Source organism: Hyperolius riggenbachi, chromosome 11, assembly GCF_040937935.1.
Source record: "Hyperolius riggenbachi isolate aHypRig1 chromosome 11, aHypRig1.pri, whole genome shotgun sequence".
In the NCBI taxonomy this organism is placed as follows: Eukaryota; Metazoa; Chordata; class Amphibia; order Anura; family Hyperoliidae; genus Hyperolius; species Hyperolius riggenbachi.
In genome coordinates, this window is record NC_090656.1 from 116,575,932 (window position 1) to 116,599,515 (window position 23,584).

The following is a 23,584-nucleotide window of genomic DNA, read 5'->3' on the forward strand; positions in this document are numbered from 1 at the left end:
GTGAGAGTAGGGTTAGGTATAGTTTTAGTACAATTTTAATTATGCTAATCAACAGTTATTATGAATGTACTTATATTAATATCATTGTTATAAACAATATTTTCACATTTTATTATAATAATAAACAATAAATCAAGATTATCCATAACAATATATAATTATAATGTTTAAACAAATATTACTGTTTTTTTAACAAACATAATTAGAAACAGGGAATATTAACGTTTTAAGAATTGCCGATTTCATACACATTATTTAATGATTTATAAATTCTTAAAACACTATTTGTAAATGAAATTCTACACAATATTTTTATAAACGATAATACTGCGTATCGTTTATACCACGCGCCCTTTTTTGATGTACGCGGACATTTTTGTCTGGCTGCCATGTTAATCTATAGGCTTTAATGGTGTCTGAGTTACAGATCTGCAACATGCTTCAAACAGGAGTCAGAATTCTTGATCTTCCAGAATTGAGGCAGGGAATTCGCACACCAAAAGTCTTTTTTTAAAGGAATTCCCCCCCTCCCCCCCAAATCTTCTGTATTCTCCAAAGTAACAAAATACACATATTTTTAATGCTGTTCTAAACCTCTTAATGCCCCCAAAGATTCATGATGTCTGCCCACCAGGTTTCTTTCACTGTTTCTAGGAACATTTGTTTATTGCTATTATACTGTGTTTACCTATTAACTCTCTGGCTTGGCAACCAGCTGACACAGCTGAGGGATCAAATTACAACTTGTGATTAGTCACAGATTGGGGGAATCAGGCAGGCTAAACTCTCTAAATACATTCTGTCCTGTGCAAGAGTTCAGGTTCACTTTAAGTTGGCCCAATCGTCCTCTAGTGTCTTGTCTATTTGCATGAATTGCATTTATTCTGTAACCTTTTCTCATCCTCATCCTTTCCTCATTACACTGGGCACTTGATAAAGGGTAAACTAGCCCAAAACACTGTGTCAGTGTTCTCTGCACATTTTGCTTAAAATTAAATGAAGATTATTTTGTAATAATCAGTTGGTTGGACACTGGTTGTGGACTATAGTGGTTCCCTACTACATCTTAGAAGTCCTGCAGGATCACTCACAGACATTGTCAGTGCTGCAACCCTAATTATGCAGTACTAGGCAGTCAACCAGCCAATGCTCAGATCCACCAAATGTGCAAAGCCTAACCAAAGAAAGAGATTAAGTCTCCTGGATTTGGGCCAGGACAGGCCAATCTATTTGAAGAGTGCCACAGTACAGAAGCACAACATTTTGACCTTTCTAAAGTGCTTATTTTAATGTATAAAATACACTAACATCGGTCTAAAAAGGGAGGTACCTGTGAACTTGCCTCCAGGGCTTAGGAGTCGGTGGTTTCAATAAAGTGAGGAGTCGGAGTCGGATGATTTTTGAACCAAATCCATACCTTTTGTAAAGATTAGACTAAGGAGTCCCCAGGAAGGATACCAGGGGGCTTGTTCAAGACAAAAACAACTTTATTTTGGTACAACTTGCTTTGCAATGTGTTTTGCAGGAAACATATGGCTATCTACATGGGGAATAGAGGGGGCTGTTTAAACTGTGGAGCAGGGCTACCTAGTACTGGGGGAAACATCTGGCTAACTATAGCAAGGAGGAGCTACCTAATACTGGGTGTATGAATGCACATCTGCTACCTTCACTGGAGCGGGCACAATTTGAGGAGGGCATTTATTGGAATTTTTGCATCCATTGCTGAAGAACCTGGTCCTGGCCCTGTGTGTGTATATTTGTGTCTGTATGGTGTGTATATGTGTGTGTGGGGGAGGGTGGTTACTCTTCTGAAACCTTCAGATTTCAGAATAGGCAGGTTACAGTGAAGACTAGTATTTAGCAGAATTTTTTTCTATGAAAAAAATCCACTGACCCAGGAAGGGAATTGAATTTGGCATTGCCAGCTGCTGGAGGCTAACTGACCTTTATTGAGCCCAGTCTCTTTTCCTACCTACCATTAACATGGAGGAGGAAAAAACGGCACATGCTCTGTCCACTCAACACGCCCTACAATTTTGAGCTCCCGCCCAGATGTACACAACAGCCACACATGGAAGCATTCTGGGCATATGTAGTTGAGAAGTGCACAAGCCTATCGAAACTACCGTACAAGAAAATATTGGGATACCATAATGCAAACTTGTCGTGTGTGTTTTAAAATGATGGAGTCAGTTCATGTGCCCTTTAATTAGGAACCTTACCGAAAGACTTTACCGATAGATAGAAATAAATCATTAAATACCATATTATTCGGACCATAAGACACTCTGGACCATAAGAAGCACCTAGGTTTAGAGGGCAAAAACCAGGGAAAAATGTACTAAACCTGTTGCATCCATGGTGCAGGAGCATCTTGTGGAGCATTATTTAAATTTCCAGGCAGCCACTTCATGTCCCCCGTCGCCAACAGCAGGGGCCAGGAACTCCTCCACCCAAGCCTGGTTAATTTTCAGGAAGGTGAATTTGTCCACAGAGTTGTGGGACAGCCAAAAGCGCTTCTCGGTGACCACACTACCGGCCGCACTGAAGCATCTCTAGGAGAGGACACTGGAAGGGGGGAAGGACAGGACTTCCAGGGTGTACTGTGCAAGCTCCCTCCAGATGTCCAGTCTCTTGACCCAGTACTCCATGTCAAGCCAGCTGAATGACCCTTTGTAGTCCAACACCATGTAGTCAGACACCATGCTGGTCAGTGGCTGCTGCTAGTTGGTGGATGATGCTGTGGCTGGCACCTCTGCTCTGGACAGCTCCACTGCATACAGGCTCTTTGTTAGGCTCATCAGGTCTCCAGGCCACTGGATGATGCTGCTGCTGGTGGCCACAGGTACAGATGGTCCGAACGGTTCAAAAGTGAACTTGTTCGCACATACAACGCGCATTCGCATCGAATGGTGAATTTTTAGTGAGTTCGACCCACCCTCTATACTACATCATTGGGCTAAACTTTGACCCTCTACATTACAGTCAGCAGACACATGGCAGCCAATCAGGCTGCACTCCCTCCTGGACCCCCCCTCCTTATAAAAGGCAGCAGCATCTGCGATTTTTCCTCAATCTTTCTGCTGCTGCAATTAGTGAGAGAAGGAAGAGACATTGGAGAGACAGAAAAAGCGACAGTTAGGAGGTCTGTTGCTGATATTTGTTGCTGAAAAGCACCCCAAAAAAATCTATTTTGAGATCTAATGTTCTTGTGATGTGTTTTTTTTATGTGGCCCACTGACACTGCAAGAACAGCCGTGCCTGTCGCAGCTGGCCCTTGCTAATTGCTATACTGTGCCAGGCCCAGCACATTCAGTGCATACCTTTTCACTGCACCTGTGTGACTGCACATTGCATTATACCACCAGCAGTCACTGCATACCTTTCACTGCATCTGTGTGACAGCTTGCTGTTTTATATACCAGCAGTCAGTGCATACCTTTTTACTGCACCTGTGTGACTGCACATTGCATTATACTAGTCACCGCATACCTTTCACTTGAATGGATGGCAGACTTGCTCTCCATAACAGATTCTCGTTATAGGATTTAAAGTGTATTTGTCTCATAATTATACAGTGACTGCACATTGTATTGTACCAGCAGTCAGTACCTTTCACTGCATCTACGTGACTGCACATTGTATTATACCAGCAGTCAGTACCTTTCATTGCATCTGTATGACTGCACATTGTATTATACCAGCAGTCAGTGTATACCTTTCACTGCATCTGTGTGACTGCACATTGTATTAGTCAAGTCAGTGCATACCTTTCACTTCATCCCCTCCGATATGGACAAAACAACAGGCAGAGGCAGGCCACCTGGCAGGTCTGTTTCGAGTTCGTGCTGACGTGATTTCATGTGGCCCTCGACCAAAGTACAGTGTTCAGAAGGCATCCCCTTTTGGGATTCTTCTTGAAGTAAAAATCAGACAGTAAGGCAGTCAGGAGCCCGGCTAAATGCCCTGATGAATAACCTATCCCTTGTAGATATATGGAGAAAAAAGCACGTTGGAGAGAGAATTTTACCTACTTCTCAAAGGTCCATAAATCATACTCCTGGATCGATTATATATTTATCACTAAACAACAAATAGAGGCAGTTGAAGAGGTGGAAATAGGACATTTTACATATTCTGATCATGCACCGGGTTTTTATAACATTAAAAGCAGGGCTACTCATCCGGATTTCGGATATCCGGGTTACCCGGATATCCAACCATTTTTACCCTATCCGGCCGGATCCGGATTCCGGATAGTTGAACAGAAATCCGGATATCTATCTGCAGATAGTTTCACTCCCGACCCGGATATCCGCAGATTTCTCCCAGATATCCGAACCCGGATTACAGGTTCAATAGCAAAAAGAACCAGACCACTCTCTCACTCTCTCTCTCTCTAGTCTTGCAGGGATTTTTAGTATGTCAAAAGCAGGCTCACATACCTTGGCCAGGAATCGAACCCAGGTCCACTGCATGGAGGCCAGCTATGCTCACCACTATACCACCAACCACACACACAGCAAAAAACAGCACTTTGAAGTCTGGAAGATTCCAGGGCAAGGGTGGGAAGGATGAAAAGCTAGGTGGCCATGCAACCATTCCTGCTAACCAAAAGCTTACTTATAGACAGTCATCAGAGACACATGCTGGGTGCAGGGCTGTGTGGTGAGTCAACACATTGGCTTAAGACTTTACCTAATCCAATGCTCCAATATGGGGAAGCTTCTCTGTTTGCTGTTTTTTTTTTTTTAAGTGTGGTGTCACAGTTCACTCATCTCTTCAACCACAAGAAAAGCCCAGGAGTAGTCTTAGCTACCGTAATATCTATGTTACGGCAGGGCCCTTATAACACTTTCTCTTACAGGGCTATGGAAACCGTTTTGCCCATGCGATAAAACGAGGTGCAAAAATGAAATCATACCTAGCAGAGAATGGTTTCAATCTATCAACCTCTGGGTTATGGGCCCAGCACACTTCCACTGCACCACTCTGCTGCCACACAGGGAATGCTTTGTTGTAGGTAAAAGTGGCGTTAAACTTCTTGGAGCAGACTTACTTCCTCCCTCCAAAAGACACACATACATCCCCATAAAATCATTTAGCAGCAACAACTAGTCTTTGTGGCACAATTGGTTAGTGCATTCGGCTGTTAACCAAAAGGTTGGTGGTTCAAGCCCACCCAGGGATGGCTTTGTGCTTTGTAAAGGGGACTAATGTACCCTTCTTAAACTTGAAGATTGACAAATGCAAGCAGACTGCAGAGTGGTGCAGCAGGAGTAAGCTGGGCCCATAACGCAGAGGTTGATGGATCAAATCCATCCTCTGCTAGGTATAAATTCATTTTTGCACCTCGCTTTATCGCATGGGCAAAGCGATTTCCATAGCCCTGTAAGAGAAAGTGTTATAAGGGCCCTGCCGTAACATAGATACCCATGCAGTTGACCTGGGTTTGATTCCCGGCCAAGGTATGTGAGCTTGCTTTTGACATACTAAAAATCCCGCGTGTATCAAAAAAGGGCGCCTGGAAAAAAGGGCGCGGGGTATAGCCGAAATTGCAAGTTTTAATGCAAAACCATATTTTTCGTTTAAGAGGTTGTAAACTAAAATTTAGTGCTAAATAGATTAGATAAACGGAAATGAAATGGCAAAATACCGTCTTTAACAACAAACAAATTCTGAAATGAAACGTCAAATAGTGTCTATAACAAAAACAATATTTACACTTATTATTTATTTATTTATTGTATTTATAAAGCGCCAACATATTACGCAGCGCTGAAGCATAGCAATGCAACGGTAGATTTTACAGATATTTTACTGCAATTATACCGAACTGTAGGCTCACACAGATCTCTCCCTATCCCTAACCCCTAGACCCCCTCTTTGTTTAAATATTCATAATTTAATAAATTGTATATATTACATATATTGTGCTGTTACTATACCTAACCTTACTCTCACACAGAGCCCTCCCTGTACCTATCCCTAACCCCTAGACCCCCTGGTGGTGCATAACTCTAACCACCCCCCTGGTGGTGCCTAACCCTAAGACCCCCCTGGTGGTGCCTAACCCTAACCACCCTCCTATTGGTGCCTAACCCTAACCACCCCCCTGGTGGTGCCTAACCCTAACCACCCCCCTGGTGGTGCCTAACCCTAACCACCCCCCTGGTGGAGCCTAAACCTAAACACCCCCTGGTGGTGCCTAAATCTAACCACCCCCCTGGTGGTGCCTAAACCTAAGCACCCCCCTGGTGGTGCCTAAACCTAACCACCCCCTGGTGGTGCCTAAACCTAAGCACCCCCCTAGTGGTGCCTAACCCTAAATCTCCCCTGGTGATGCCTAACCATCCCCCTGGTGGTGTATATTGCACTGTAACTATACCTAACCCTCCCTGGACCTAACCCTAACCCCTAGACCCCCCTGGTGGTGCCTAAGCCTAACCATCCCCCTGGTGGTGCCTAACCACCCCCTGGTTGCGTATATTATACTGTAACTTTAACCTAACCCTCCCTGTACCTATCCCTAACCCCTAGACCCCCCTGGTAATGCCTAAACCTAACCATCCCCACCGCACAAACACCCTAAACACATATAAACAATAATATATTTAATCCTTAAAATACTTCACTACAAATAACATGAATAAAATAATTTATATATTTGTAATAGAATAAATAGCCTTAAAATAGCCTTTAAAGGGACTCCGAGCTCAGCGAAAAAAGTAAAGTTGTACTCACCAGGGTCTTTCTCCAGCCCAGTGCTGGTCGGGAGGTCCCACGCCGGCGTCCTGGCTCCTCTCCTTCACCCCGCTCCGGTATGGCTGACAGGCCGCAGCCCGGGCGACACTCGGTGGAGTGTCGGGCTGCAGCTTCCGCGTATGACGCGGATTACGTCACACGCCGGCCGCCTCGCGTCATCACGGCGGCCGGCGTGAAAGTACTGCGCATGCGCGATTAAAGCGCGCATGCGCAGTACTTTCACGCCGGCCGCCGTGATGACGCGAGGCGGCCGGCGTGTGACGTAATCCGCGTCATACGCGGAAGCTGCAGCCCGACACTCCACCGAGTGTCGCCCGGGCTGCGGCCTGTCAGCCATACCGGAGCGGGGTGAAGGAGAGGAGCCAGGACGCCGGCGTGGGACCTCCCGACCAGCACTGGGCTGGAGAAAGACCCTGGTGAGTACAACTTTACTTTTTTCGCTGAGCTCGGAGTCCCTTTAAATCACGTATACATTAATATTATAAATAGAGAAAAGTATATATAAATATATACAATACAATTAATTTATATATTTGTAATAAAATAAATAGCCTTAAATAGCCTTAAAATCACGTATACATGAATATTATAAATAGAGAAAAGTATATACTGTATAAATATATACAATACAATAGATAGCCTTACAATCACGTACGCATTAGAAATCTTAAAATAACAGTAATATTAAAAGCGATATTTTAGTAACTATAATCAACGCATTATAAGTGTAAAAACAAAGTTAATACCAAAAGCGATGTATTTCTAATACAATAAGGTTGAAAACGGTATTTAAAGAGACTCCGTAACAAAAATTGCATCCTGTTTTTTATCATCCTACAAGTTCAAAAAGCTATTCTAATGTGTTCTGGCTTACTGAAGCACTTTATACTATCACTGTCTCTGTAATAAATCAATGTATCTTTCCCCTGTCAGACTTGTCGGCCTGTGTCTGGAAGGCTGCCAAGTTCTTCAGTGTTGTGGTTCTCCTATGGACTCCCCCTTCCAGACCCCTCTATGCACACTGCCTGTGTGTTATTTAGGATTAGAGCAGCTTCTCTCTTCTCTCTTATCTTTTACAAGCTGGATAAATCGTCCTCTGAGCTGGCTGGGCTTTCACATACTGAAGAATTACAGACAAGGGCAAAGCTGTTTGCAGGAAGAAACAAGCAGCCTGAAACTTCAGTGCATGAGAACAGGGGGAAAGAAACACACAAATGATCTCTTGAGATTCAAAAGGAAGGCTGTATACAGCCTGCTTGTGTATGGATGTATTTTCTATGTCTGGACATACTGTACATCAACCTACTTCCTGTTTTGATGGCCATTTTGTTTGTTTATAGACAAACTTTTTAAAACTGTTTTTAACCACTTTTAATGCTGCGAGGAGCGGCGAAATTGTGTCAGAGGGTAATAGGAGATGTCCTCTAACGCACTGGTATGTTTACTTTTGTGCGATTTTAACAATGCAGATTCTCTTTAACCTCCTCGGCGTTCTATTGAGATCGCCAGGGAGGCTGCGGGAGGGTTTTTTTTTAATTAAAAAAAAACTATTTCATGCAGCCAACTGAAAGTTGGCTGCATGAAAGCCCACTAGAGGGCGCTCCGGAGGCGTTCTTCCGATCGCCTCCGGCGCCCATAATAAACAAGGAAGGCCGCAATGAGCGGCCTTCCTTGTTTTGCTTAGATCGTCGCCATGGCGACGAGCGGAGTGACGTCATGGACGTCAGCCGACGTCCTGACGTCAGCCGCCTCCGATCCAGCCCTTAGCGCTGGCCGGAACTTTTTGTTCCGGCTGCGCAGGGCTCAGGCGGCTAGGGGGGCCCTCTTTCGCCGCTGCTCGCGGCGAATCGCCGCAGAGCTGCGGCGATCAGGCAGCACACGCGGCTGGCAAAGTGCCGGCTGCGTGTGCTGCACTTTATTTGATAAAAATCGGCCCAGCAGGGCCTGAGCGGCAGCCTCCGGCGGTGATGGACGAGCTGAGCTCGTCCATACCGCTCAGGAGGTTAAGCATTATACATATGAAAACGAATTTTTGAACGATCAAAGAAGTGTAAACGAAAATTTAGTTGTTTTACTTTTGTAAGCGAAATTTTAAAATGAAAAAAATAAGTAAAAACTGCTATAAGCGAAATTTTAAAACGAAAAAATAAGTATAACACAAAGTCAAAATGAGCTTGTAAACAATATTTGTTATAAACCTTATTCTGTAAACGAAAACTTTTGTCAACACGATCCCTGTAACCGCTATTTCTCGGGCGCCCTTTTTTGCTGCCGGGTGCCGAATAGCCGATATTTTGCATTGCAGTCTATGGCGGCGCCCTTTTTGTCCACTATCCCTGTGCGCCCTTTTTTACTAGCACCAAAAATCCCTGCAAGACCAGAGAGAGAGAGAGAGAGGTGGTGGGCTTTTTAGCTTCTAAAACAGGTAAGAAACTTTGAAAAGACTATTTCCGGTTTTCAATTCGGATATCCGAATCCGGCCGGATACTGGGGTCGGATACCCAAATTCAGTTTGTGTATAAAAATGTCAAATTCGGATATTCGACCCGGATCGGATATCTGGATATCCAGATCCGAATTGGTTCCAGATAGTGAAAAGTGGTATCCAAGCATCCCTGATTAAAAGTATCAGTAATGGGTATGAATAGAGGAGGATGGAGATTATATCCTGATCTCTTGAAGTAGGAAATTGTCCAAAAGGAAATAGCAGAAGGATTAAAGAAATAATATAATCAATATAACAGAAGAAATTAAACCACAAGTGGTGTGGGACTCTTTTAAGTGCGTTATAAGAGGAGCTTTGATAAAACTAGCAGCAAGGATTAAGAGAATCAAAGAAAAAAACAAAACAATGAATTATTAAATGAATTGACTATTGCAGAACAAAAGCATAAAATCCAATTATGTAGTTTATCTTTAGCTAACCTGACTCGTGTTAGAGATTCATATTTGAATAAGTTGTTAGATGATAAGTGTAGTACAGAATATATAGAGTCAAAAAAGAAAATTTAAAAAGGAAGAAATAAAGCAGGAAATATTTTAGCAGATATTCTGAAAGGGAATAAGGAAAAGATCATTATAGGAAACATTTTAGATGAGGAAGGTAAGGTATGGAGCACAAGTGAGGAAATAGGTGGAGTTTTTACCAAATTTTATGCTAACCTCTACAATCTTGAGGAACCTATAGAGACACCTACAGAGTTTATAAAAAATATCAAAACTGGGGAGTTAACAACAGAAGAAAAATTAGAACTTGAGAAACCAATAAGTGAGGAGGAATTTCGAACAGTGCTACATAAGTGCAAAGTAGGCAAAAGACCAGGCCTTGACGGTTTCTGTTTAGAATTTTATAAAAAACATTTGAAACTGAACTATCAAAGCTCTTTTGTTGGATGGTAAACTCTGAAGGAGAACCTACATTCTCTAATTTAAATAACAATGCGCTTATAACTTAAATTCCAAAAGACAGTGGGGAAGGAATTAGATGTGGAGAATGTAGACCGATCTCATTAATTAATACAGACATAAAAATATATGCGATGATCTTAGCAGATAAATTAGAGAAAATTTCAAATACATTATTGAGTAATTCACAGTACGGATTTAGAAAAAATAAGGAACTTAAGGACAATATTTACACTGCGATCAATATTATTAAGAAATGTACAAAGGATAAGACAGAGGCCATATTGGTGACACTTGACGCAGAAAATGCATTCGATAGAATTTCAAGAACTTTTCTATTTGAAATGCTACAAAAATGTGGAATAGGAGATGTTTTAATGAAAAGAATTCAAAAACTATATGGTAATCAAACAGCGCAGGTAATGATAAATGGAATACTGGATAAAAGATTTAAGGTCAAAAATGGTGTAAGACAAGGATGCCCATTGTCACCAATACTTTTTAACCTCTGTATAGAAGCATTACCATTAACAGTTCAGGAAGAGGAGGAAAATAAGGGTATCCGGTCGGTCCAATTGCATATCACGACTCTTGCATATGCAGATGATGTATTATTGATCTTGAGCGATCCCTTAGAATCTTTGCAGATATGTAGGAAGGTGTTGGAGGATTTTGGACGGTGTTCGAACTTTAAAATCGATGAAAGAAAAACTAATATTTTAGATCTGGAATGTCCACTATTGATAAAGGAAAATATAAAAAAAAAATATGCATGGAGTAATGAGATTAAATATCTGAGGATTAAATTATATAATAGATTAGATAATCTCTTTGCAGCTAATTGTAATCCTTTAATGGAAGAATTAAAGAAAAACATTGAAAAATTGGGATAGACCCCTTTTTAATGTGCTAGGATGCATTGCGATAATTAAAATGATGGTACTACCTAAAATTATGTTTGCGATGCAATGCGTACCAGTAAGTGTACCGGGAGTATGGTTTAAAACTTGGCATAGAGTTTTTCAAGACTTCATCTGGGCAAACAACAAAAGAAGGATTAAATATAATATACTATATAGGAAAAAGGAGACTGGGGGCCTGGCTGCACCAAATTTAATGTGGTACTATAAAAGTATACATCTTGCAAGGGTAAGAGTTTGGAGGAGTGTAGCAGGTACAGAAAACTCAGGGCAGATCTGGACAGCTTTAGAGCAAAATGAAATTGACTTTGATGGGATCTTTTCATGGATCCCAGAAAATATTCAACTACAGGGCAGAACAACTACAAATATCTTGATCAAAGCAACCTTAAAAATACTCTCGCAGATTATAGAGCAATGTGAAGAACAAAAAGGTATTTCCCCCCTAATAACTTTGAAAGATAAGGGATTTCCACCTGCCAACGATTTAACCTGGTTTAAAAGAAATCAGAATACTTGACCTATTGGGCCATAAAGAGCTGAAAATTGATAGTATTATAAATAAATATGAAAGGAAAGGGCTTTGATGGGTGAATCAAGTAAGTAGCGATATTCATAAATTAGGAGTAGCAGGTAAAAAAATAAAGGAGAAAGCAAGTATATTTGAGAAAATAATTTATACTAGCCGACCCGCGGCGTAGCATACGCCGCATAAGGGGGTATTGGGCACAGCGGCGGCGAGGGGGGTCACACCCCCCTCCCTTACCTGGGTCCCCCATCTGCGCTCCCCCTCTAGCTGAAGTTCAGCAGCAGCTGCCGCTATTAGTAAGAGGCAGCAGGCGGGGATGACTTACCTCTTCCGTGTTCTGGCGTGCGTTCCACTGTCGTCACTTCCTGCAATGCTGCCCACTGTATTGTAAGTGGACGCAGGAAGTGACAAAAGTGGAATGCACGCTTTAACGCGGAAGAGGTGAGTCATCCCTGCCCACTGCCTCTCAACTGAACTTAAGCTAGAGGGGGAGCGCAGATGGGGGACCCAGGTGAGGGAGGGGGGTCTGACCCCCCTCCCCGCCACTGTGCCCAATACCCCCTTCCTGCCCGCTACCCCCTCCAGCTCGGCGGACCCCCTCCAGCTCGGCAGCAAGTCTAGGACCGCCCCTGGGGGCAGGGTGCTACTTCTTCTTCTTGCCTGAAGGTTTAGGCACGTAGCCTATTATATATATAGACATGGAGATGTCCAAAGGGAATAATTTCCTCTTATTATGATTTTCTTGCTGATTTATATAGCTTAAAACCACCGACGTTTTGCCAGGGTTGGGAGATAGATCTGGGGGAAAACCTAGCTGAAGGATGGTCTAATATATGGCAGAGAGTAAGTGCGATTCATCATGACATCAGTCTGTTGTTAGTACAATATAAAGTGATATATGGTGGTATATGACCCCTAAAAGGCTAAATAAAATCTTAATATCTTATAGTGATCAGTGTGGAAAATTCAATAAAGGATTGGGAGATGAAGTACATATGTGGTGGGGATGCTCACAAATTCAAAAATGTTGGGGAAAGATGGAATCTTTTGTGGTGGGTAGAGAAGTAACGAGAAGTGAGAGACTGGGAGAAAGGGAATAGAAGAGAGAAAAATTAACAGCAGAGGGAGTAATTTTCAGCATCTCAGATCAAGATTATATAGCTTAAAACCACCGACGTTTTGCCAGGGTTGGGAGATAGATCTGGGGGAAAACCTAGCTGAAGGATGGTCTAATATATGGCAGAGAGTAAGTGCGATTCATCATGACATCAGTCTGTTGTTAGTACAATATAAAGTGATATATGGTGGTATATGACCCCTAAAAGGCTAAATAAAATCTTAATATCTTATAGTGATCAGTGTGGAAAATTCAATAAAGGATTGGGAGATGAAGTACATATGTGGTGGGGATGCCCACAAATTCAAAAATGTTGGGGAAAGATGGAATCTTTTGTGGTGGGTAGAGAAGTAACGAGAAGTGAGAGACTGGGAGAAAAGGAATAGAAGAGAGAAAAATTAACAGCAGAGGGAGTAATTTTCAGCATCTCAGATCAAGAAAATGATAAAGTGGTGAGGCTTCTAAATGAAATAGGAACATTGGTAGGTAAGGCTTTAATTATAAGATATTGGAAAAATCAGATTACAACTATTGAAGAGTGGTGCAGTTATATGGGTGAAGTCTTGGGTACACGTGAGGAAGCAATGATGGGGGAAGTGCGAAAAGTACAGGACTATAAAGATACATGGGGAGAACGGTTAGAAGAATGGAAGAACAATATTTTGTGAATAGACGACTCCAGGGAATTCTGGTAGTGGAAAATAAAAAACATCAGGAGCGATAGGTGGGGAAATTGGATATACGTTGGTCTGCCTTGTTTGTTTCTTTCTTCTTTAAATGGATCAGTCATATTAATGAACCCATTGATTGATGGATAGCATAGAGCCGTTTTTTAGGTGATTGGATGTACGGACCTTTGTGTATATCATGCCTTATGTGTGTATATGTGAGGATTGGTGAATTCTGGGTGTCTTGTTTTATATAAGATTACGGACTATGATGCAAACTTGGGCCCAAAACCACAGGAGCATTGCAGTGAAGTGCATCTAATAGGCTGGGCAATAAATTGAGCTGAGGTCGGGAAAAAAAAAAAAAGAAGTCACGTGCCATCAACCCCCAAGATTGTCAGGATGTAGTTGACTATTTAACACAGAACACCTCAGCTTCCACACGGAAGCGTGACCTACAGTATATTCCTCCTGCTCTGATTCTGGCACCCCACTTAACACTCACTCGGCAGCCATCACCAAAGTGCCATCATCACAGGGCTCAACGGTGTTGAAATTTTTGTGTGTGTCTGCCTCAGATGACAGTGATGCCATCTGTACTCTCTGCTCTCCCCCCTCAAGCAAAGTTCAAAGGCTGCCTGCTGTGGTAAAGTATTTGTTTCTTTTTTGCTGCTTGATTATCCAGAAGTGGGGGGAAGGAAGAGGGTGACAGAGTGTGTGTAACTGTGTATGTGTGTGCCAGAGTGTGTCTGTGTACAGTATGTGTGTGCCAGAGTGTGTCTGTGTACAGTATGTGTGTGCCAGAGTGTGTCTGTGTACAGTATGTGTGTGCCAGAATGTGTCTGTGTACAGTATGTGTGTGCCAGAGTGTGTCTGTGTACAGTATGTGTGTGCCAGAGTGTGTCTGTGTACAGTATGTGTGTGCCAGAGTGTGTCTGTGTACAGTATGTGTGTGCCAGAGTGTGTCTGTGTACAGTATGTGTGTGCCAGAGTGTGTCTGCGCACAGTATGTGTGTGCCAGATTGTGTCTGCGTACAGTATGTGTGTGCCAGAGTGTGTCTGCGTACAGTATGTGTGTGCCAGAGTGTGTCTGCGTACAGTATGTGTGTGCCAGAGTGTGTCTGTGTACAGTATGTGTGTGCCAGAGTGTGTCTGCATACAGTATGTGTGTGCCAGAGTGTGTCTGCGTACAGTATGTGTGTGCCAGAGTGTGTCTGCGTACAGTATGTGTGTGCCAGAGTGTGTCTGCGTACAGTATGTGTGTGCCAGAGTGTGTCTGCGTACAGTATGTGTGTGCCAGAGTGTGTCTGTGTACAGTATGTGTGTGCCAGAGTGTGTCTGCGTACAGTATGTGTGTGCCAGAGTGTGTCTGCGTACAGTATGTGTGTGCCAGAGTGTGTCTGCGTACATTATGTGTGTGCCAGAGTCATGCCCGTTTTTAGGGCCGTGCGGGGCGTGCCGCCGCCCGGGGCGCTGTTAGGAGGGGGGCGCTATAATGGAGGGGGGAGCCGGAGCCGCAGGGAGGGCAGCCCGACCTCCCTCTCCCGGGCCGCCCTCCGTGCTCCCCCCTCAGATGCAGAGTGTGCAGCCGGGAAGCGCTGTTTACAACACACCTCCCTGGCTCCAAGCGCTGCTCTCTCGCCGCTGGTCTGTCTCCTCTCTCTGCATAGATGCAGATACACACGCTGCCACGCTGCTTCCTGTTTAGCAGGAAGCAGCGTGTGTATCCGCATCTATGCAGAGAGAGGAGACAGACCAGCGGCGAGAGAGCAGCGCTTGGAGCCAGGGAGGTGAGTTGTAAACAGCGCTTCCCAGCTGCTCGTTCTGCATCTGAGGGGGGAGCATGGAGGGCGGCCCGGGAGAGGGAAGGGAGGGAGAGGTCGGGCTGCCCTCCCCGCGGCTCCGGCTCCCCCCTCCATTATAGGGGACAGCTAGCTATCTAACCTATCCTGGGGGCACCTACCTAATCTAACCTACGGTGGGGGGCAGCTACCTAATCTAACCTACACTGGGGGGCAGCTACCTATCTAACCTATACTGGGGGGCACCTACCTAATCTAACATACACTGGGGGGCAGCTACCTATCTAACCTACACTGGGGGGCACCTACCTAATCTAACCTACACTGGGGGGCACCTACCTAATCTAACCTATACTGGGGGGCACCTACCTAATCTAACCTACACTGGGGGGCACCTACCTAATCTAACATACACTGGGGGGCAGCTACCTAATCTAACCTACACTGGGGGGCAGCTACCTATCTAACCTACACTGGGGGGCACCTACCTAATCTAACATACACTGGGGGGCAGCTACCTATCTAACCTACACTGGGGGGCAGCTACCTAATCTAACCTATACTGGGGGCACTTATCTAACCTGTGTTGGGGGCACCTACCTAGGTAGCCTATACAGGTGGCCACTATACTGGCTACCTATATTGCAGGCACCTACCTAAATAACCTGTAACGGGGGCGCCTGCCTATCTAACCTATACTGGAGGCACCTACCTGGCTAACCTATAGTAGCGGGGGCAACTATACTGGCTCACCTATGCCTGGCTACCTATACTGGGGGGACCTATACTAAGTGCAACTAGACCTGGCTAACCTATACTGCGGGCACCCATACCTTGCTTGGGGGGGGGGGCGCACTTTTTACACCCTCGCCCTGGGTGCATTTTAGCCTAGAAACTGCACTGGCCAGAGTGTGTATCCACAGTGTGTGTATGTGTGTGCCAGAGTGTGTATCCATAGTGTGTGTGTGTATTTGTGTGCCAGAGTTTGTGCATGAGTCCAGTGTGTGTGTGTGTGTGTGTGTGTGTGTGTGTGTGTGTGTGTGTGTGTGTGTGTGTGTGTGCTTTTTATAAAGGTATGCTTTCTGGGGAAGGGGGGGGGGGGATGCTGGGGGAGAGGGTATTGCTCAGGCCAGGGGCTCCTTAGGAGAAGCGCCCTTAGGGGGAAGGGGGGTAGGCCATAAGAGGTACACTCACTTTATGGGGAGAGGGGGTGACCTGGGGGTGTGGCCTATGCTGAGTAGCGGGATTTAGGGCGCCAGAAATTCTGTGCCTATAGGCTCCTAAACTGTAAATCCGGTCCTGCTCTTGGCTGTTTAATGTGGGGAGGGGGTCTTGGGTCCAAAGTCCACATCGGGCCCCCGAGATTTGTAGCTACGCCACTGCGCACAACAAAGTAACTGGCTGCATGCTGGCACAGTACAATGTCACTGACTACACTGAGTGACTACAACTAATTTAACCACTTAATGACATGCTGATGTATAAAAACGTCCTGCTAGAGCCTCTTAATGGCTCCAGGACGTTTGTATAAGTCAGACAGTGCCCGCGCATGCACATGCATTCCCGTGCACGTGAAAATAGTGGAAAAAAAATACACCTTTATTTCCAAATACTATACTGTCACCATACTTTGCACTAGCCTAGGGACTTATTTAAAATCTTGTGATAACCAGAACACATGGGCATATAAAATGTGTGGGTTTTATGCACAGTAGCAGTGTTTATATTAAAATTATAGGGGATGAAATTGGAGAAATAGTGTATTTTTTCATTTTTTTCCTTGTTTTTCCCTAAAAAATGCATAGAAAATAAAGTAATTACTGAAAGCAAATATCAACCCCAAAATGGTGAAAAAAAACAAGATATGAACCATTTCATTGTGATTAGTAGTGATTAAGCTATTGGTAAAGGAAAGTGATGAGCACTAAAAGGTGAAAATCGCACTTGTCCATTAGGGTAAAAACGCCTTTGGGGTGAAGTGGTTAAGTTAATCACTGGCTGGCTAGCTAAATATACAAGTATCAAATATATTAGCAGTAAAAGTAAATATATTAATAGAGCAGTGACCCTGCCTCTGCCTGCAGGCCTGCACTAAGCTGCACAGCACAGCACTGTAACGACTGTCAGATAATGATGCCTACCTGACAGTCTGACAGAGTCCTGGGTGCCGCAGTATGTGTGTGGCACCAAAGGAGTCGAGATTAGTCTAATGGCCCATACTCACGGGCGGCAAAAGTGGCCTGTCGCCAGCACACGTGAGCATGTGGGCGACAGGCCGGCGACAGCTCCTCGCCAGGTCCCTCCGCATACACACGCGGAAGAGGGACCAGCGGCGTGACGGAAGCTGTCGCCGACGTTCCTCCTCCCCCCGCCAGAAGCTCTGCATACCTCAATGGAGGTTGCTGTCGCTAGTCCGCGTACTCACGCGGACTAGCGACAGCTGCGGCTGAGTTGTGGTGGCGACTGTCGTCAGGCGATTGAACATTTAAATCGCCTGGCGACATCAGCGGCGGGCGACAGTTCGGGGTGTGCGCCGGTTCAACGGCCCATACTCATGGGCGACCTGTCGCCGCAACACGCGTGCGCTGCGTGTTGCGGCGACAATTGTAGCCCGTGAGTATGGGCCATAAGGCTAGCCAAGGTCAAACCGGGAATCAGATGTCTGACAGGCCAGTGCAGGGCCGGGCCGGGCCATAGGCTGGCTCAGGGCGCAGTGTAGGAGGGGGCGCAGAATTCTTTCAGCTGTCATTCCTAATTGTGTTTGAAGCAGAAAGAAATAAGAAAAGGGGATACATGGCAGTGACTGCAAGCCAGATAACTAGATATTAAGGTGTTGGGGAGGTTGTGGGCCCTGTGGCGCCTCTTAGTATAATAGCAATCAGTGTTTGATGGCTCGGGTGGCAGGGATGGAGGGGCGCACTTTGGTGTCTCAGCCTTGGGTGCTTGAGGACCTTGTCCCGGCTCTGGGCCAGTGGGTGAGACAGAAGGATAATCAATAAACAGGCAATAAGTCCGCAATAGAGATCAGATGTGCAGAGGTACCAGAGGGTCAGACAATAGCGTAAACGGTAAGACAGGCAAAGACTCGGCAACGAGGATCAGATAGGCAAAGGTACAAGGCGTGAGACTAGAAGCAGAGTAGATAAACAGGCAATAGGTCAAACACAGAGTAATCACAAGGCAATAGTGCACAGAAATGCAAGACTAACTAGTGTACAAAATCACTGGGGTCCTGCCAGTTCAAATGTACCATGGATCTGACTACGGTTCTGAGGCTTAACAGAGAACTGTCAGCTACAACAGACACCATAGCACTGACAGCTCAAGGAATATATAGGTAGCTCTGGGTCTGTAGCCCTGCCTCCTGAACAGGTGATCAATCAGGAGTAAACTAGGGCGGAGATGTGTCAGCTGATTGCCTGATCAGCTGACACGCTTCCTAAGTCTATAAGGCCTCTCACTTGCTGCACGCGTGTGTTTGAAAGTGCCAGAGGAAACCCTGGCACTTTCAAGAGGCCTGTGCGCAGAGGAAACCCGATCACGCCTGGGGGCTGTGGAAGTAACAGACCCGCACCATTGAATGAGATCGGCGCTCGTGCTGCTGGAGGCAGCAGAGGTGAGACTGCGGTTCATGACAAGCACTCCGTACACTGGGCTTGATTCACAAAGCCGTGCTAACTGTTGGCACGCTGGTGAAAAGTCCATTATCACGCCTAAACTCAGTTTAGGCATGATAAAATACACTTGCACGCAAAGTTTTGCGTGTAAAGTTTTACGTGCGTAAACTTTTACGTGCGCAAAGTTTACGCGCGCATTGCCATTAAACCCTATGCGACGTTTCGCGTGCACCAGACTTTTTTACCTCAAAGTGGTGCTAACCTACTTAGTGCAATGCTTATCACACCCAAAAGTCCATAGGCATGCGAACTAGGTTAGCACCGCTTTGTGAATCAAGCCCACTGTCTGTCATGACTACACAGACTAGAACTTAAGTAAATCACTGGCTGCCTTGCTAAATACAAGTATCAGATACATAAAAGAGCTATGACATGCGTTAAACCGCTGGCTTTTTAAACCAAAAAACGCTTTTGCTTTGCAACAAATGGCCTGGAGATGCTCTCAGTGGCACAGTCTAGCAAGGAAGGCGCTCTCAACATGGCTGCTGCTTTTTATACCGGAGGGGAGGGCAGAGCCTCCCCTCCTATGATTGGCTGGCTAGGGCCTATGCTGAGGGCCTCTGATTGGCCCAGTGACGTCATTTCCCCCAGTCATGGATTTGATGTTGTGATCACGGCAAAATCCACTTACCAATGGCCGAATCCGTGATTGAAACCTGTGATCGCTGAATGATCACGGATTCGGATCACAATGTCGAATAGTGAAAAAATGCTTGTAAATCACGGCTATGCCGTGATCACGAATTGTATCCGAGCACTGAATTATATGGATTTCTGCACAAATTGGTCATAAAATGTGATCTGATCTTTATCTAAGTCACAACAATAGACAATCACAGTCTGCTTAAACTAATACCACACAAATAATTGTTTCTATGTTTTTATTGAACACACCATGTAAACATTCACAGTGCAGGTGGAAAAAGTATGTGAACCCTTGGATTTAATAACTGGTTGAACCTGCTTTGGCAGCAATAACTTCAACCAAATGTTTCCTGTAGTTACAGATCAGACATGCACAATGGTCAGGAGTATTTCTTGACCATTTCTTTTTACAGAAATGTTTCAGTTCAGCAATATTCTTGGGATGTCTGGTGTAAATTGCCTTTTTGAGGTCATGCCACTGCATCTCAATCGGGTTGAGGATAGGACTGGGCCACTCCAGAAGAAAGTTCCTCTTAAAAGATGCCATTGAGAGCTTATTAAAAGCCCTCCCATATTGCCTTACTTTTTATTTTAGATGTAGCAAAGTCCACCATTAAATTCTCGCCCAGCTAGTGATGTGGCTCCACACCATCCTTACCTTACCATTCTCAGGTGGAAAGCAAGCTTCATCACTAGCTGGATGTGGACTAGAAGGATAGGGTTAGGCTTTCAGGGCCAAGCTGATCTTTTCATAAACAGGACATTTAGTCATTTTTACTCTCCGTTCCTGGCAAAACTTTGATGCTTCTAAAAATTAAGGTAAGGCAATATGAAAGAACTTTTAGGGCTCATTTGCACTTTTTAGATTTTTCAGCTATTCCTCACATGTGAATTCGGATGGGAATTGCAGCCTATTGAAATCAATAAGTTGCTTCTGAATTTGCGTGCAGGAAAAAAAAACCAGACAGCATGCAGCATAATTGTGCATCACGGATGCAATTCCCCATATCTGTGCATGGCATGTCTAGAGGCAATTGCATGTGTGCACGCAAATTCAGAAGCAACTTATTGATTTCAATAGGCTGCAATTCCCGTCCGAATTCACATGTGAGGAATAGCTGAAAAATCTGAAAAGTGCAAATGAGCCCTAAAAGTTCTTTCATATTGCCTTACCTTTGAAACAAGTGTTGGTATTCATCTTGGCGACGCATGCAGAACACAGGTGGAAATGGGTCTTTATTTATAGCATTCAGTATGAAGTGAAAATTAACATATGAGATGAAGAATTCTGTAGTATGGATGATAAATATAACTTTTGAAGAATAGAAAAGACAGTTGCAGTTTAGGGTCGGTTCAGATGGACGGCCGCAAATGTCCATCCCCTTTGTTTACTGCTAGGATCTACTGCCTCGCGTATAAGATAATTGAGAGTGTTCATCTCAATATGTTTACTGTGGATTGTCGACAATTGTGCAAGTGCAGTGGTTGATCGCCTTTTCCGAGTCGCTAAATGTGATTTCTAGTATTGGTGACATTCACAACTACTTATCCCCTAGGAGCTCAAAACGCAGACAACAGCAAGCAATGCCAAATGCTCTTGGCCACGCGTATGTTAAAAAGGGGCGCTGGGAAAAAAGGGCGCGGGGTTTTAAACGATAAACATGGATAACGTTTAAAAATATAATGTACTATATTTCGTTTAAAAATAATGTTTTATAAAGTTATAAATCATTAAATAATGTGCATGAAATCGGCAATTGTGAAAACGTTAATCTTCAGTTTAAAAAGTGAAATGTATAATAACGTTTAAAAAAAATAGTAAGTAACCCTCCCTGTACCTACCCCTAACCCCTAGACCCCCGTATTGGTGCCTAAACCTAAGACCCCCCTGGTGGTGCCTAAACCTAAGACCCCCCTGGTGGTGCCTAAACCTAAGACCCCCCTGGTGGTGCCTAAACCTAAGACCCCCCTGGTGGTGCCTAAACCTAAGACCCTCCTGGTGGTGCCTAAACCTAAGACCGCCCTGGTGGTGCCTAAACCTAAGACTCCCCTGATGGTGCCTAAACCTAAGACCCCCCTGGTGGTGCCTAAACCTAAGACCCTCCTTAGTGATCACTGTATTGTGTGTTGAATAATGTTTTAGAAACAGTAAGGGATAAAATATATTACAATTTACGTTACGTACTGATCGCTTTATTTTGTGAATAATAATGTTTTACAAACAGTAAGGGATAACATTTAAAATAATGTTTTATTGAAATAGGAAATGTAAATCACCACAAGCAGTTATAAAACATTAAAAATCATCGGGCGCCGTTGGAAAACGTTATTATTCTCGGGCGCCCTTTTTTCCTGTTCGGCGCCCAGTAAACGATATTTATTATGGGAGTGAATGGCGGCGCCCAATTTGTCCACTAGCCTCCTGTGCCCTTTTTTACTGTTTCCCTTGGCCACAGTGAAACGTGCTGCTGGCAGTCAGATGTGTGAACCAACCATTAGGATCCACACTCTGCCTGAAAATTAAGCGGATGCACTGACTTTGAACTTTTCTGCAGTAAACCCTTATTATGTTTCTTCTCCCTGACAGATAACAGGCTTTTAGCTTCTTTTTACTTTTCAGGCAAACGGACTGAATTCAACAAGTTATTCAATAATCTCTATTGCATAGATAACTACTCAAGTCTTTTTAGGTTCCCTTTAAAGGACAACTGTAATGAGATGAATATGGAGGCTGCCATTTTTATTTCCTCTTAAGCAATACTACTGTAGTTGTCTGGCTATCCTGCTGATCCTTTGTCTAATACTTTTAGCCTTAGACCTCGAAAAAGCATATGCAGATCATGTTTCTGACATTATTGTCAGATCTGACCAGATTAGTCACATGCTTGTATCTGGTGTTGTACTGCAGCCAAATAGATCAGCAGGACTGCCAGGCAATTGGTATTGTTTAAAAGGAAATAAATATGGCAGCCTCAATTTTTTTTCCCCACTACAGTTGTCGTTTAACTCTTGTAGTGGAAAACAGAAAGGGACTTCAGATAATTTCTTAGTAGGGCTAGTACTGTATGTGTATATGTTTATCTTATCATGTCACATGTCACTTCAGGTACGCTTTAAGATTTGTTTCAAGTTCATTTTAATTAGATATTCTACATTTTATTATATTTATTAGCTTTAGGCAAAATGTAAACATCAGCCATAAGAAAAGCAGGAAAAAAAGCCATTAATATAAATTATATTTCTTTCAGCTCCCAAAACGTGCCATGTTTTATATAACACAACAGTAATAAAAAAAGGAAACTGTGAGGTTGAAGAAAGTGTTCCATATTGCACTGGTGTTTGTATGACTATGCCGTGAGTATTACAAATCAACATTATAAACTACAATATAAAACGGATCCAGCCCATGTGTAAGGAAAAAAAACAGCCTTTAGTACTCATTATGCTCCTCAGTATTTCACAATCCTAAGCTTTAAAGTGAAAACAGACTTTTCAAATCTTACTGCTCTCCACGTATTACTATGCTTGCATACAGTACCTATTTTTTTTTATTTTTGATAATCAGTAAATGTGACTATGACTAGACTATCACTATCTATCACTAAACACTCTCTGCTGCCATTCTCCAGCTCTCAGTATCCAATTACATGGTATTTGGCAACCAAAAAAGCTAATTGATATCATTTTTGCAGGGGGGTCCTATTAAGTCTAGTTACGCCCCTGAAAGTCCTCCATATCATGTACCATGTGAGCTGGTATAGCTTAGTATGGTGAAGCTCCATGCAAATTGACTATACCAGCCTGCTTGGGTAAAATTAATTAAAGCTTAGGGCGGTGAGGGGGGCACAGGACTGTGGTCTGGCCCACAGCCCCCGAGCCAGCTGATGAGGCCCCCACAGGATTACCCTTAAGTCCATAGTGGTCTACGGGGACCGCTGCAGATTATTCAAAAGCGAGGCAAGCTCACTTGTTTGGCCAGTGCACTACTCCATCAGTCTGCATGCTCCCCATCTTCATCCTCACTGGCCACATCTTCTTAATGACATGATGGCA

General features: G+C 44.0%; 1 protein-coding gene across 1 annotated transcript in view; it reads left to right on the forward strand.

The window, feature by feature from the left end:
• Positions 1-23,584, forward strand: part of LOC137537853 (mucin-2-like) — a 508,651-nt gene that overhangs the window by 481,870 nt on the left and 3,197 nt on the right. Inside the window, exon 53 of the mRNA XM_068259804.1 lies at positions 22,780-22,885. Within this exon, the coding sequence (XP_068115905.1) occupies positions 22,780-22,885 (106 nt within the window). The remainder of the gene's footprint in view (positions 1-22,779; positions 22,886-23,584) is intronic.